We start from the raw sequence: 14,743 nt of genomic DNA on the forward strand, positions 1-14,743 counted from the left end.
CGCGCTGCAGATTGTAGAAAGGATTTGAGTGTGCAGCCAGAGAGAAAGGGATTAGAGAGCGAGAGAGAGAGCGAGAGAGCTGGAAGTTAAACTGTGCTGCATATTAAAAAAAAAAAAAAAATGGGCGGATTGGTCTCTAGCTGAGAGCTTGGTACCACCTTCCTTTCTAAAATAAAATCTGCCTGGCATGAAGTCACAGCCTATTTCACATCCGGTTTACCCCGGGACGTACTACTACTGTCTTGGTAAAGAGCAACGCTTTTTGTTGTAGAGCTGCGATCTGGATCCCCGGGAAAGGGAATTTGGGTGTTGGAAATCGGAGAGCAAAGCGGCGGCGGCGGCAGCAGCAGCAACAGCGGCGGCAGCGGCGGCGGCGGCGGCGGCAGAGTCCATGATGGCTGAGAGCGCCTAAATGAGTGAGCGGAGCAGCCGGTTCTTCGCGGCTCCCAGGCGCCCTCTCCCCTGCCAGCAGCAGCAGCCGCGGCATCTTGGGCGATTCTCCCAGGCGATTCTCCCGGACTTTGCCAGCACCTCGGTGGGGTCTCCAGGTAACGGTGCCTTTCTTCCCTTTTGCCTGAGCATCTGCTGAGCAGCTCCGTTAGCTGCCCCCCACCCTCCCCACCCGCCTGCTTTTCCCGGGAAGAGCATTCCGTGGATGGAGGGGACTGGCTGCGCTGGCTGCTCTCCTAGCAGGTACCTGGTGGGCACGATTCGCGGATCTCTCTCTCCCCCCCCCTCTTCTCTCCCCACCCACCCCACCCCCACCCCCCTACCCAGGTTGAAATTCCGCAGCGATCGATGGGCAATTGATAAGCGGGTTTGTGGAGGGGGGAGAAGGAGAGGCGATGGAGATGGGGGTGGGGGGAGAGAGAGATCATTGGGAAGCGATCTGCTAGCAAAACAGCAACAAGAATGGCTTGCATTTTGCAGGTGGTGGGGAGGGTGGTGAGGAGGGTGGCTTTCTCCCGGAGAGAGGGAGGGAGGATATAAAGTTGCTATACCGGCAAGGGGGGGGAAAGCCCCCACAACAATCCCCACACATCACAAGTCTCCACCACAGGCATTAGAGAAGCAGGCAAGACCGCGGAGCCGAGGTCTTCCGGAAAATGCCTCTCGGTATTATTGGATGTGGGTTTTAACGGATGTGCCTAACATGGAAGACCGGGTGTGGGGGTATCTCCCCCCCCCATGCTTTTGCTCTTTCATTTTGAACTATTAAAAGAGAGAAAAATAATGGTGTGGGAAGGGGAGGGGGAGAAAGAGGAGAGAAATGGGGAGTGAATGGGAGGAAGAGAAGGCATTTTTCTCTTTTGGCACTTGCGGTGTGTGTGTCCCCTTTCCACAGGCTGCATCCACAGGCAATTATTTCTAATGATTTGGTGACTTTCTTTATCGATGCCTTTATTTATTTATTGGGGGGGGGGGGTTCGGAGGGCGAGGGAAGCGAATTGACACCGGCTGGCATTTGCAAGATTGCTCGGGCTGAGGAAGAGTGCAAAAGTTATTGCTGAAAGGGAGACGATGCTCTGGGTGGATTTCATTCGTTTTGTTTCACCTGGAGACTGGAGATGCCACCCTCGTTTTTGCAGGGGGAGCAGCGCGATTCTCTAAGCATCCTCCTGCCGTGAGGGTCTCTCTCTGTCACTGCCTTGCCACGACTGTCCATTTGGAGAAGGCCCCCCCCATCTATTGCACCCTTCCTCGCCGTTTAGCTTTCAGCTTTCCTCACGCGCCAAGCACAGCTCTTCTGTTACGCTGCCTCTCCTCTCCATGCCGTCTTGTGTTGATAGGGTCGTGTTGCCTGAAATTCGGCTCCTCGGTTCCATTGCTTTCCAATAGTCTAGTCAGTCCAAGTGCAGGAGAGGAGAGGAGAAAAATCTTGGGTAAGAACAATGCAAGTGAAGTGTATTCCAGCACTAGACACAGACTAAGAGGAAGGCAGCAACAGTATTTGCCTAAACAGACCAGGCTGCTTCCAGAAATATAATCTATAGTTTGAGACTGGGGTGGATGGGGGAACAGAAGAAGTGGGGCAGACTCTCTCTTTGCACATTAATTGAAACTGGGTTGGGCTTAGTCGTGAGGTGGGGGGTGAATGGAGACTTTTGTAACATGGGTGTCCTAACAACAACAACAACAACAACAGCGGAGAGAGAGAGCGATTTTGGAGAAGACAACGTGCATGCAGTCATCAGCACATGATTTGATTATGGTGCATGCCCTTTAGATTGATGGAAGCATCAATGTGCATGGCCAGCAATGCAATCCTGGGGAAAAAGACATTATTCTGCTGCTAAAATTGCTTGGTAGCAAAAAAGGCAGGCATGGAGATCCCTCCAGAAGAAAGTTCTCACCACAGGACCTCCTGTGAATCTCCATGACCTCAGGGGACACCCTTTCCCTCAGCACTGAATGAGACAGTCAAGGGACACTTTCTCACTCATTAAAACTAAAATAATATTTAAATTCTTTCTGGTTATTTTATGTTGCCAGCAGAAAGAATCACAGATAGAGCACTCAAAAGTAGTAGAACTTAATGAGAATACTTTTTTTTTTTGAGTGCCAGAGCACTTTAAGCACCAGGTAGATCAGATGGAACTAAATGAAGAACCCAGCCCCTGGAGTGTCTAGAAATTATTAGATGTACTATGGATGGGGCCATTTTCTTTTTCTCTAAATGGTGCACCATTGTGATATCACTGCTTGACTTCAAGGCGAACCATCCAAAGTTCTTCTAGACCTGTTGTGTCTTCAAGCAGTTTTCCCAAGTAAGAAATGTTGACTTGTGTTTTTATTTTGTTTTCAGCTGAACATCTGTAATCTACCATGAAGAGGATGCATCTTCTCTGTGACCGCCTTTGGGCCTGGGTTCTCCTTATGAGCACACTAACTGGACAAAGGTGGGGAAAGAGTTTATTTTTTTTTTAAAAAAAATCATTAATATAAGTATGGAACTCTTTTTCTATTGGTTGCATCAAAAGAATAAGAAAGAAGCAGCACATGTACTGGGCTACTACTAATTGTATGTGGGGGAAGTTAATCCTGCTCAAATCCCAGCTAAGTCAAAATACGAGAAGATTGAAAGAAAACTACAGTTTGTTTGCATAACATCTTTTAATGCAAATGCTCTTCAAAAAAGAGTTCAGCAAGACTACTTTACCCACCCTAAGGTTAGATTAATGATTTAAATGCAGCTAAAATTAGATAGGCCTTTGCACAGATAATTTTTGCAACCATTTATTCTGCGCAGAGGGGAAACCACAGCTTTGTTTTAGCAATTTATTCAGAGATTTCTTCATTGTCTGTTTTCACTGAAATTAGCAGGACTGCAGACTCTAGGACTGGACCTTACTTGTTAAGTAGTTGCTCTATAATACTGAGTTTGAGCCCATCTTCACTTTCTGGAAGTGAGTTCCATTGAACTCAATAGGATTAACTTCTGGGTAGAAGTTCATAGGTTTGTGCTGCTAAAATACATTGGGTTTAAAAAATGTGAACAATTGTGCCTAAATATTGTTGTTGTGGATTTGAAATTTTGGGTATGGTTTGACACCATGCATGAGAAGGATGCAATCTAATTGCATTATTAGACACGGGAAATTGGTCACTAACATCAATAGAATGTGAAATACACTTCAAACATACTGAATGGGGGATGGGGAGAATTCTTAGACTTTGAAATGTACATATAAGGATCATCTCTATCAATAATGCATATACTGAATATATAATTGGAAATACGTTTTCATTCTGGATAACAAATTATAGGTACAGAATTGTTCCCCATAACTCCCTTCCCTTTTATTCAGCAGCATTATATAATTCATTCCCAGGTAACGGTGTAAATGTGTGTTTGTGTAATGAGTTGGGGCAGAGGATTTTCGAATTTAGCTTCAGCATTTATTCTAAAAGAACAGGACAATAAAATAAATATAGAAGCAAAAGATGTGTACAGCTGTATTTCGCACAGCTGATGAGTGATGAAGGAACAAAAACACTGGTTTCCTAAAGGAAAGGAGAACAGGAGAACTTTGACCCGTGGATATCTTCCTCTGTTTTGCCATTTTCTCTTTATCATGTGCTGATGTGTATGTTTCACTGGAATTGTGGATTTGGAATTGGGAATCAAGATGCATTTGCCTGCTTTTGAAAAATTTTATGAGGTGTCACTATTATAATGACCTGTAGATGGAGTCAGTGCACAGTGTTTTATTATACAGTTGTTTAGTATGGAACCACAAACACAGGCACTGACATTTTCCTTCAAGATGTTCAAAATACACTGAACACCCCCCCCTTTAATTTCATAGATAAAATCCTTGCACAGGTTTGTCTTATGGCTGTTTAGAGATCAATAACACAAAGAGGGCCAGCCAAATGGAAGGCAGGGTCACAAATTTGTAATCTGACAGTTGTGATTATAAATGGCATTGCCAATGCTTGTGAGAGGTTGGGCTTTTTTAAAAAAAAGAAGGAGGAGGAGGACTGGTGGATTGTGTCAAAGAGAAATGGTAGGAAACACTGTAAATTTCACATTTCTAATGTTTCGTTTTATGATGGTGGAGAAAGGGGCTTGTGTTCGCATTATATAGAGGCCTATTCAGAAGGAAACATCTGCTCAGAGTGTTTATCTGAAAAAAATAGCAAGACTTCTAAGTTGATGTCTTTAAAAGCATCACGTTCAGGAAATAGGTATTATCAATTGTATCTTCACAATGATGCCAGTAGTATGTCACTTTGATCTTTATCTCTCATAAACATATGCATGCATTTATCAGTACATTTTCAATGATGAGCAAATTCTAGAATATAATTGAGCATACTAAGGCTGCAGTTCTATACCCAATTTCCTGGGAGGGTGGTCCACTGAACTCAACAGGACCCGCTTCTGAACGGACATATATAGGGCTGTGTAGTAAAGCACACCAACTGGATTGCCCATTGAAATTAATGTGGCTTAAACCAATCACTGTTCACATAAACCCCATTGGTTTCAATGGGACATAACAAGGCCTATACATTTCGGATTTCGCCCATTGCTCTTACCCATCTTCATTCAGATATAGGCATTGAAGAACAGCTTGGTTCCTAAGAGTCGTGTCCATCTGGTCTTTCTTCAGAGAATTGTGTTGGCATTTAGATTAATGGCACGTGACCAGGAGAAACACACTGAAGATCCTGCTGATTATGGAAAATGTAGTACAATAATTAAGCATCAGGACGCTTCTTGCTTCCACTTCCAAGGAAAAAATGGGCCACTGCATTTCTGCAGGAGTTTGACCACATTGTACTTGAAAGGCTTTGGTACGTCTGAATACCACATGGCAAACACGTGTCAGGAAGTCTTTAGCAGATACAGTACAGCTCTTGGGGACATGTTGATATTGTGTCTCCAAAAGTGCAAATGACCTTCAGATGCTACAGAAAAGATGCAATTAGCGTATGAAGGCAATGCAGAGACCCGTCTTATCTGGAATGTGGCAGGTGGCCCTTAACAAACTATATAGGGTAGTACACTCTTGTTCCTTACGAGTAGCAAAAAAAGAAAAGAAAAGACCCCCCCTTTGATGTTTTAAAATAATAACAGGGAATTTAATAAAAATCCATCAGTTTGCAAAGGTGTACTTAGGATAGGAATTATATTACACCTCTAGTGAGCTGATTATGTACTTTGTGGTTTTATATTCTGATTTTATCCTATGAACTGCCCTGAGACCTTCAGGTATAGGGCAGTATATTCTAACAACAGCAACAGCAACAGCAACATTTCTCATACAGAATCAAATTAATTGTAATTAAACACACTCTGTGTTTGCTTATGTGCATTTTTAACCGGTAGTTTGAAGGAACACTGTTTCAATTTGAAATCTTTTATTGGGGGCGGGGGGGGGGGACATTTGAAAGAGCTATAGCTGAATTTTTCCGCTCATAAAAAGGTACTACAAACTAGCTCTTTTCCATATTTCTGCTTGTTAGTTGTACAAAAATCTCATATTCACATTTAGGAAGAGTAACACTAGCTTAATATTGCATATCGCCCACCTCAATGACAGTTTATGGGAAAAGATGATCAGTATAATTGTACCTTATAAAACATTTATCCCCTTTGTTAACATTCATGAAGAGGTACGGTTCCGAGGACTTTTTGGAGCAAAGATTTTTGTTCATTACCTCACATCAGATACCCAAAAAAGGCTGATTCAGTAATAATGTATGTGACAAAGTGATCAAGAGGAAAGTAGCTTGGGGTTCAAGGGCTAAGTCCTGCTGAGTTTACACTGGCAAATGGCCCACTTTGCAAATAGGATCTTTCCCAGTTAAAGGGCAGAAGAAGGACTCCAAGATTTGGCTCTTAGACAACCATGATAGATGATTAGGAGAAAACAGTATGGCTTGTATTTGAAAGTGCAGAAAGGGGAGCACTTTCTTAATGACAAGAACTTCAGGTGTTTGAAGAAGAGGACAGAACTTAGCTCGTGGCCGTGGCAAATCCATGGAAACCAACTGCTACCAGCATTTATATATATCAAAACTGCATTCTGGTAAAAAGGGAGCTGTACTACCATGCTAACACATTAGCTTTCCAGTTGATATTCGTAGCTAATTTCAGCAGCTGGATCTAAAGACCTGCTGCATGAACCATAAAGCCATATCCCTGCAATTGCCAGGATGCCTGAACAGCCCTGCTGTCAGGTATATTGGGTGCAGATGTTTATTTATCATTTGGGCAGGAGGAATGAAATCTAGGAGAGAGAAGGGGAAACGTCCCTGCTATCTCAAAATGTAATTTCCTGTTTGCTAAGCAATGATTTAGGTATGCCTCCAGGTTTATTTTCCTAAAACAAAAGCAAAGACCTCAATAAAATTTAGAAGGTGTAAATGGGTTTTCATTTCAGTAAAGAAAAATGAGAAATGACTACACTTTTTATGATGGTGCCAACCAGTTTACAGGGATGCAAACAAGGCTGTGCTACATGGAGATACCATTGGCCGCATTTCGAAACATACTTTGTTGAAACCACTGCCACGTATTTCTAAGGGAAAATGTTTAGCAACGGGTTGTTGATTATTAGCTCCCAGTGCAATCCATACCAAGTCTACTCAGAAGGAAGCACCATTGAGTACAATGGTGCTGAATCCCAGATTAGTGGGGTTAGGATTGCAGTTTACTTCTGTTAGCATATTTAGATGATTTATGTACTTTTTTTAAGGTAAGCTTTCATAAACTGATTTTTTGAGGGAGGGGATTTAAGGAAAACACACTATTTTACACTCATAAATCCATAGACTAGAAAGTAGAAATAATGCATAAAACAGCATAAAAAAATAAAGGATCAAAATCTATATACTGATACCAATTGGAGTCTCCCTGTACTTTTATATACTGAAGCATACAGTATATAGCCAAAGCTGCCTCTACACCACCACCATTGCACAAAAGAGAAGTATTGGCAAACCTTGGGCAACCGTGAGGTTCCGCAGGTACTAAATTTTTGCAGGACCCCCCCCCCCCAAAGCCAGGAACTAAAGGTTGAGTTACTGCATGAGAGAGAGAGAGGAATAGACAGTTGAGCGAGTGAGCAAGGGAATATGTCTATATCTGTATCTTCCTGGTTCAAACTGAGAAGTTATTTTAAAATGTCTCCAGGGATGTAAGAGAGAGCTTTAATGTCATAGACATTAAAGAGAAATTAAAGAATGTAATATAACAGGATCAGGCACAAATGTGTGAGCCTCCCCTCCCCCCATGCTCAGTGGTGGTGAGTTGGTGAGTTACTATTGCAGGGCAGAGGGAAGAGGGAAACTGTCGCAGTGGGAGGTCAATGAGTGGAATAAAGGGCCTGAAATCTTGAACAGAAGCACCCCACATCACAACATTTTGTTGTAGGGCCTCTTTTGTCTAATTTATTATCCATTTCTAGGCATCCCTGTGCATTGCTCTAAGCTGCCCAATGACTATGCATTCTTTAAAAAGAAAGCATGCATGAGAAAGTATCCTATAATGCTACTACAATCTGGCATGATGGAAGAGATTTTGCATCTATAAATCAGTATAAGCAAGATTAAGCAGATTTCAGAATTATGATTTTGTAGGTTTGTTGGTGGATTAATGGTTTATAATGTTAACAGCAGTGTTTTCCTCCCTAGCTATGGACAGTCAACTTCCTTACAAGATGAAATTAAGGACAACACAACAATATTCACTCGAATTCTGGACCGCTTGCTTGATGGTTACGATAACCGCCTGAGACCGGGATTGGGAGGTGTGTGTTATCTTGATTGACTTTATGAACAAAATTGCCTAAAATGATTGTTCCTTGTGCTCTTTGAAAATGTAATCATATTACCTTATATGTTTGTAAACTGATAAAATTAACGAAGGGGTATTGAAACTGATCCATCCAACAATATTCCCTTGCTAAATCCTCTCTTGTTGTCATATAAACACTTCTTAATATGCAGCCAAATTCCATGATCCAAAAGATGAAAAAAGTCTGTTCCCCTCCCCGCCCCCGGATCCTCTCATAACATTGATTAAGGTCACAAATCTGGGCACATTTACTTAAGAGCAAATCCCATTGAATATAATGGGATTCATTTCTGGGTAAGCATCCATTGGGTTGGGCAGTAAATATCTGAATCAAAGTAAATGAAAGTCTCATCTTCCATGACTGATGCTGTATTAAATCTTTAAAGGCCAAATCATTCCCATTAAATCAGATTTATACTTTGCTCCCAGAATGAACACAGTTAGATTGAAGGTAGCAGTGGTGATCATATTTGTTTGTAAGTAATTCCCACTAATGACAATGGGGCATACTATCATATAAATGTGTCTTGTGATTGAGACGCTAACTCTGTTGGCAGAAGTGGGCCGTATTGATTTAAGGACTGCCTGATCACTTCTAACAGCCAAAATCAGCCTTTTTACACAGTCCTGAAAATGTGAAATATGAACTGTGACATAATTAGGAAAATAACCACATCACAATTTTAAAAAAAAATAATGGCAAAAAAGAGCATCTTTAAACCTAACGTCGACTGTATTTCTTGTATTATTAACATATAATGCTGCTCTAGGATTTTTTAGAATGTATTCAAAAATATTTTCTTCTTAAGAGTTCTCTGATGCTGCAGTCTACCAGAATTTATGTGGGAGACTGTCCCAATTTCTACATCTGATTGTAGTTCCTCACTTTACAGCAAAGACTGCTCTCAGCATCCAGGAGCATGTGTGTGTGGGGTGTGTGTGTGAACAGGGGGCTACAACAGGAAGGGGCAGCTTAAGATGTGCTGGTGATATGTCTAGGCACTCAAGATATAGTACGCTCAATGTTGTTCCTAATGGTTTTTTCATTTGATGCATCAACTTGTATCTAATATTTGTCAAATAACTTTCAAAATTAACTTCCAAGGACATGACCATTAAGATAATTACCGGGATCCAAAGAACACATGTGTGTGGATGTGTCAGAGAACTGAGCAGAGCTTTGACTTCTATTTCTCCTTCAGGAGTTCTTGCTGTCATAGAGACAATGGCTTGGATCCATAACCAAAAATGAAAACCCACTCATAGGGCTCTACCTCTGGAGGAAGGATGGCAGGCAATTTTTGCTGACTCCTCTTTTCTCCATCCCATGCCCTCTGAGAAGCTGCTCTGGAGGGTTAGATCCTCTCTAGAACAGTATGGGAAGCAGAGGGCGTGGGCAGGTTTGCAGAGGGAATCAGTAAAACTTCACTCACCCTTGTTTCATCCAGCGGGAGACTCTGCTGAGTCTCAGCCCCTTTGTATGGAAATGGAAGGAAGGAACACTTGTATTCATGCAAAGGATGTCTGGATTCAACCCGGCATGTTAGCTTGAATCAGATGGTACCTTGTCTCTTCAGCAGCTGGAATTGCTGCAGCAAAAACAGAAAGCTAAAAGAAAAATCAGCTGTATGTATAGTTCTCTCATCTGTGCACATATCATTTCTTTTGATCCCAAACCATCTACTAAGCATAAAATGATGAAAAAATGTTCAGCTATCAGGTATGTACGTTTCATAGAAAATGAAATGTTTTTCCACTTGTCATATTTAATTTCAACAACCCTCAAAGAAGCATTCATTTGCCACACAGAAAACACAAACATGCGCAATCTATCATCTAATTCAGTGCCTCCCCCACTCCCCACCCCGGTTATCTGTTACTTTTATCAGATTCCCCTGTAGATGCTGAATAAAGTCTTTATTATAATGGCATTGAATTTAGCAATGATTGTCTTTAAACTTTGGCTTTGTTGAGTATATATTGTTCATAGATTATGAAGAACTGAAGAAAATAATGGATTGTTCTGCACTGAGGACATTGAATTTAATTTTGGAAGCTATCTATAAAAAAAACAAATGAGGAATCATTCTGCTTGCTTCCTGTGCTGCTATTTCCTCTACTTTCATGTAAACTCAAGGATTAGCCCAGAAATAAATATTTCTTGATCCTTGATTAATACAATAGTAGGTTTTAGTCAACCGTAATGGTTCTCGCCGAACATACTATACAAGTAAAGCTGGATGGATCTCATTTAAGAATAATACATGAATTAGTGGTAATGCCTTTTCTGATTAGGCGAAGGGATAATTTGATGCAATTTAAATCAATTATTAAAAATGATTCAGGGGTATTCAAGCTGCTGTGAGTGGGGATTAAAGGGAGGCTTGGGAATGCCATCCATAACCTGTGAATTGGACGGAAGCAGGATGAATCCAGGTAGATTATCTATGCAGTGCCAATCGCTAGTTGCAGCATACTTAGTCCAAGGCTATCTCCTTTATTCTGAAATATTTTCTGCATTAAAGTACCTTTTTCCTTCTGACCACCTCTTCCCCCCCGCACCAAGACATAAGGTTTAACTCCTGCATATAGCCATGAGACCAAGAGAAAAAGAACTAATTAAATTTTGAAAATTGATTTCATTCATGATCACGTATAATCATGACAAGCCGTAGCACAGATCAGCGGCCCCATTTTCAACATATGCATTGGCATAGCCAACAACAGTGGTAGTTTGCAGTAGTGTGTTAACATGGCACTTAAATATGTCCCCAGTGTGAACTCGTTTCTTTTCTGATAGAGAAAGTTCTGGGATTTGTCAATAAAACATTTGAATCAAGCCATCAAGCATGTAACTTTGAGAAACAGCACATTTTACTGGTGTCTATCTAATAAAACTGTTGCTACCGATTCAAAGGAACAGCTTCCCAAAAAGTATTATCTATAAAACCCAGGAACTCTGTGTTATGGAAGACATTTTCAGGGCCTGTGTGTACATTGTGACCACATCACTGGCTGTACTATAGCCATTGGGTTGGTGGCCATTAACAGCTAAAAAACTGTTGTAGTGAAACTGGTGAGAGTCAAATGTGCCTTGTAGGAGATCTGAGAAAGGTGCAATATTTAAAACAGCATTATTTATGTGGATAAAGATAAAATAACATAAAATCATGCCTTTAACCACATTTTCAACATGATATGGAGCCTGGAGACGTCTAAGGCCACAATCCAAGCTCATTTCAGACAAGACCCAAGACAGTTTGGGTCTGCCCCCAAACTGATGTGTTTGGGTGGGGGGTGGGAGAGGAGCTGGATCCCCCAGATCTAAAGTTTGCAGAGTTCTCTGATACCCCTATCGTTTAGGTTTCTCAAAATCAGGTAGCTGCAGGTGCTGCATCCTTTGGCAGGAAGACACACACGATGAACAAACATTCTTATCCCGTCTTTTGGCAGCATGGCTTCTGAAGATTGCAGTATAAATATATCCTATTCCCGTTTTCCTTGGCCAGCATGAGGTGGAGATGGATTAGTCAAGGCTCTATAGAGTTTTAAATGTATGGCTCTGTATATGTGTGGGTTTGGTTTTTTTGGAAGACAATTCCTATTACATGTGCAATGATACACTCAGTGGAGTTTTGACCCTTGATCCAATTCAAATTCTATTTTCATACGGAACTGAATTTGTATGCTCTTGTTCAAGTAGAATCCATCAGTTCGGATAGCTAGGTCCAATAATTATCTCTTAGGCAACCAAGTCCCCCCCCCCACAACCTTTTGAGTAAACAGCATGTATTTGTAGATTAGAATGAACACCTTCCATCTTTGAGTTATTATTTATCCTTAAACAAGTGCTCCAAAATAGAAAACTTAAATAGCTCAGGTAAAGATTGAGGAGATAGGATGAAGATTAGATTCTTTTGCAAGACCAACTCACCACTTGCAACAGCTTTATTTTTAAACAGAGATAATGGCACTTATTGACATTTAGATTAGTGGCATAAGTAATAGTATATCACTTGTATCGATTGATTGTCCATCAATTAAAGAAGTTATCCTGAGATGTTTAGCAGAACACAGACCTATGTCAACTAGTACGCTAATGGGTAAAAGTGATATCATTATTGCATTTCACCTTCCAACATACAGATGCCTTCAAAGTGCCAGAGAGACATCCAACCATAATGTCCTGAAGCTATATATTTGTACGAGTGCGTCTTTCAGCTATGATGTTTGCAAAATCCCTGCAGTAAACAAAGCATCATATTTTATGCCGCAGTGCTACTAATAGTTAATTCACCTTACTCAAAGTAAGCCAGTGCTACAAGTCTTAACATCTGGTTGGAGCCTTGATCACTGGAAAGCATTCCATCCAGGTCTACAAACCCTCACACAAATAAATCCAACAGGCTTTAAGAATTGTTAAGCTCATGTATTTCGATGGGTGGCTATTAATCTTTAGTCACACAAGAAACTATGAATCTTCCACTGTATCCAGTGACATTAGTATAATAATGTCGAAGCAGCCAGACTAGCTTGTTCCCACCTGATCATGTTTTATTCTTCCTTTTAACGGTTCATACGGGACATATATTGACTTCATATATTAGATCAACTGCAACGGTTTGGTTGTTGATTCTATGTAGTTGGTCATTATTTTAAAATAATATGTTCTAGTTGTTTTCTACATCCCAAAGGAGACTGTGATGTCTTCCCCTGCCCTGAGTGTTTCCCTTATGAATTGAGAATGATGGCCCATTTGTTGACGCCAACATCCTGCCCTCAAATCACTGTGATTGGAGCGCACTGGGGGAAAAACTTGCTGTGATTAAAACCTAGACCTGTCCATCCTAAAAAAAGGCCCCCACCTTTGCATTTCTCCTTTGCACCCCCTTCCCTTTCAAGCTTTGGGCATTTCCCTAGTCAGCTTGGTTTTGCTTCTCAGAAAAGGGTGGCAGCAGTCATGCATTTAACTTTATGGAGAAATTAATGCAACAGAGCTGCTTGCAAAGTTGTACAGCCCCCTATTAGCCTTTAACACATGCTTGTTAATAGAGTGACTCAACTGGGGAGGGGGGATAAAGTGAATGACTATCCTAAATCACCCTGATTTACCTCATTATTCAGGGTACACATAGAGCTGAGGCACAATCCTACTCTGTTTACAAACTTGTGAGCTGAAAACGGGCAAATGCTCGAGTTATACTTCTGCTAACACACACACACACAGAGACTTCTGAGTATTTTGAAAAAGTAGGCCTTTTATGTTAGAATTTCTGTTAGCTCCTTTCTTTATGGCTTACATTGAGTGCTGAAGACCTTAGCCCACAACCTCTTCTTAGTTCCTTTGCCCCCCAATGCATTTTTGAGGATGAAATGAAAACAGAACAGAATTGCACTCCCTCTGTCCTTTTCATAAAGGTCATCCATAAGGACGCCTGAGGCGGCTTTGAGTCCAGGTTGGCACCAGGTTTTGTAGTCCAAAGGAACACAATTCCATCTAGATGGTGGGTGTAAACGCTCAAACTAATAATGGTAAAAGAAGAGATGGTTATCTTTCATTGTGAAGTAATACCCCAAGTCTGTGAGTCACTTGCTCTAAAGTGTCCTATGTAAGAATGAGTCATTATTTTTGGAGCATGTAACAAAGCACAGCTGAATCATCTAATTGCAAAAGTGGTAAACAAGCACATGCATGTCTTTTTAAAAAACACGAATCTACAAAAGGGCAGTTCCCTTCTCAGCGTGCAGAAATTATCATCATCATCATCATCATTATTAAAAAAAACCCCCACAGAATCTACTCAGAGAAAGCTAGTTATTCAGGTAGAGTTTAACAAAAAAAAAATGTGACGTAACATGACTGATGACATAAATGATGCAATTTGGGATGAGAGGACTCTGGGTAAGGTCAGAACACGACATATTGTAATTGCTTAGGGCTGTCTGCATAGTCATAGCTGCTGAAAAGCACTGAGCACCAGCACTCATTCATCTTTTACCTAGGCCAGGTTAGCCAAAGTGGTGGCCTCTAAATGTTGTGGCTATCAGCTACCATCAGCCCGAACCAATATATGGCCAATGCCAAAGAATGGTCTAAGTTGTTATCCAACACCTGGAGGGCACCATGTTGGTTTATCCTGACATTGATCATCATTCAGAATCACTTTGGGAAGTCAGGCACTCTGAGCACACATATTAAAATATAGGAATTTAAGTTAATTTAATTGCATTGAATTCAATAGGACCTGCCAGTTAAACCTATGAGATGCAATGCTAAGAGGTATATAAAGTCTGAGAACTAAACAGATTGATAAAAATAAACCCAGGCAGCCTGTTTCACAGGAAAATATACATCTATCACAATCCTAGGAATGCCTACTCAGAAGTCCCATTGAGCTCAGTGGGATTTACTCCCAGGAAATGTATATAGGG

General features: G+C 41.1%; 1 protein-coding gene across 6 annotated transcripts in view; it reads left to right on the forward strand.

Moving 5' to 3' along the window:
• GABRA1 (gamma-aminobutyric acid type A receptor subunit alpha1) overlaps positions 1 to 14,743 on the forward strand; it is a 37,478-nt gene that overhangs the window by 309 nt on the left and 22,426 nt on the right. Inside the window, exons 2-4 of one of the 6 annotated variants that reach the window (XM_081899169.1) lie at positions 272 to 548; positions 2,807 to 2,900; positions 8,149 to 8,264. In XM_081899169.1, the coding sequence (XP_081755295.1) occupies positions 2,827 to 2,900; positions 8,149 to 8,264 (190 nt within the window). In that variant the 5' untranslated portion in view covers positions 272 to 548; positions 2,807 to 2,826. Of the gene's footprint in view, positions 1 to 40; positions 549 to 606; positions 694 to 1,002; positions 1,117 to 1,279; positions 1,359 to 1,669; positions 1,884 to 2,806; positions 2,901 to 8,148; positions 8,265 to 14,743 lie in introns of those variants that run through there. The other 5 variants (XM_081899170.1, XM_081899171.1, XM_081899172.1 and 2 more) reach the window with 5 other exon arrangements.

Source organism: Podarcis melisellensis (assembly GCF_964234715.1).
Source record: "Podarcis melisellensis genome assembly, chromosome: 2".
In the NCBI taxonomy this organism is placed as follows: Eukaryota; Metazoa; Chordata; class Lepidosauria; order Squamata; family Lacertidae; genus Podarcis; species Podarcis melisellensis.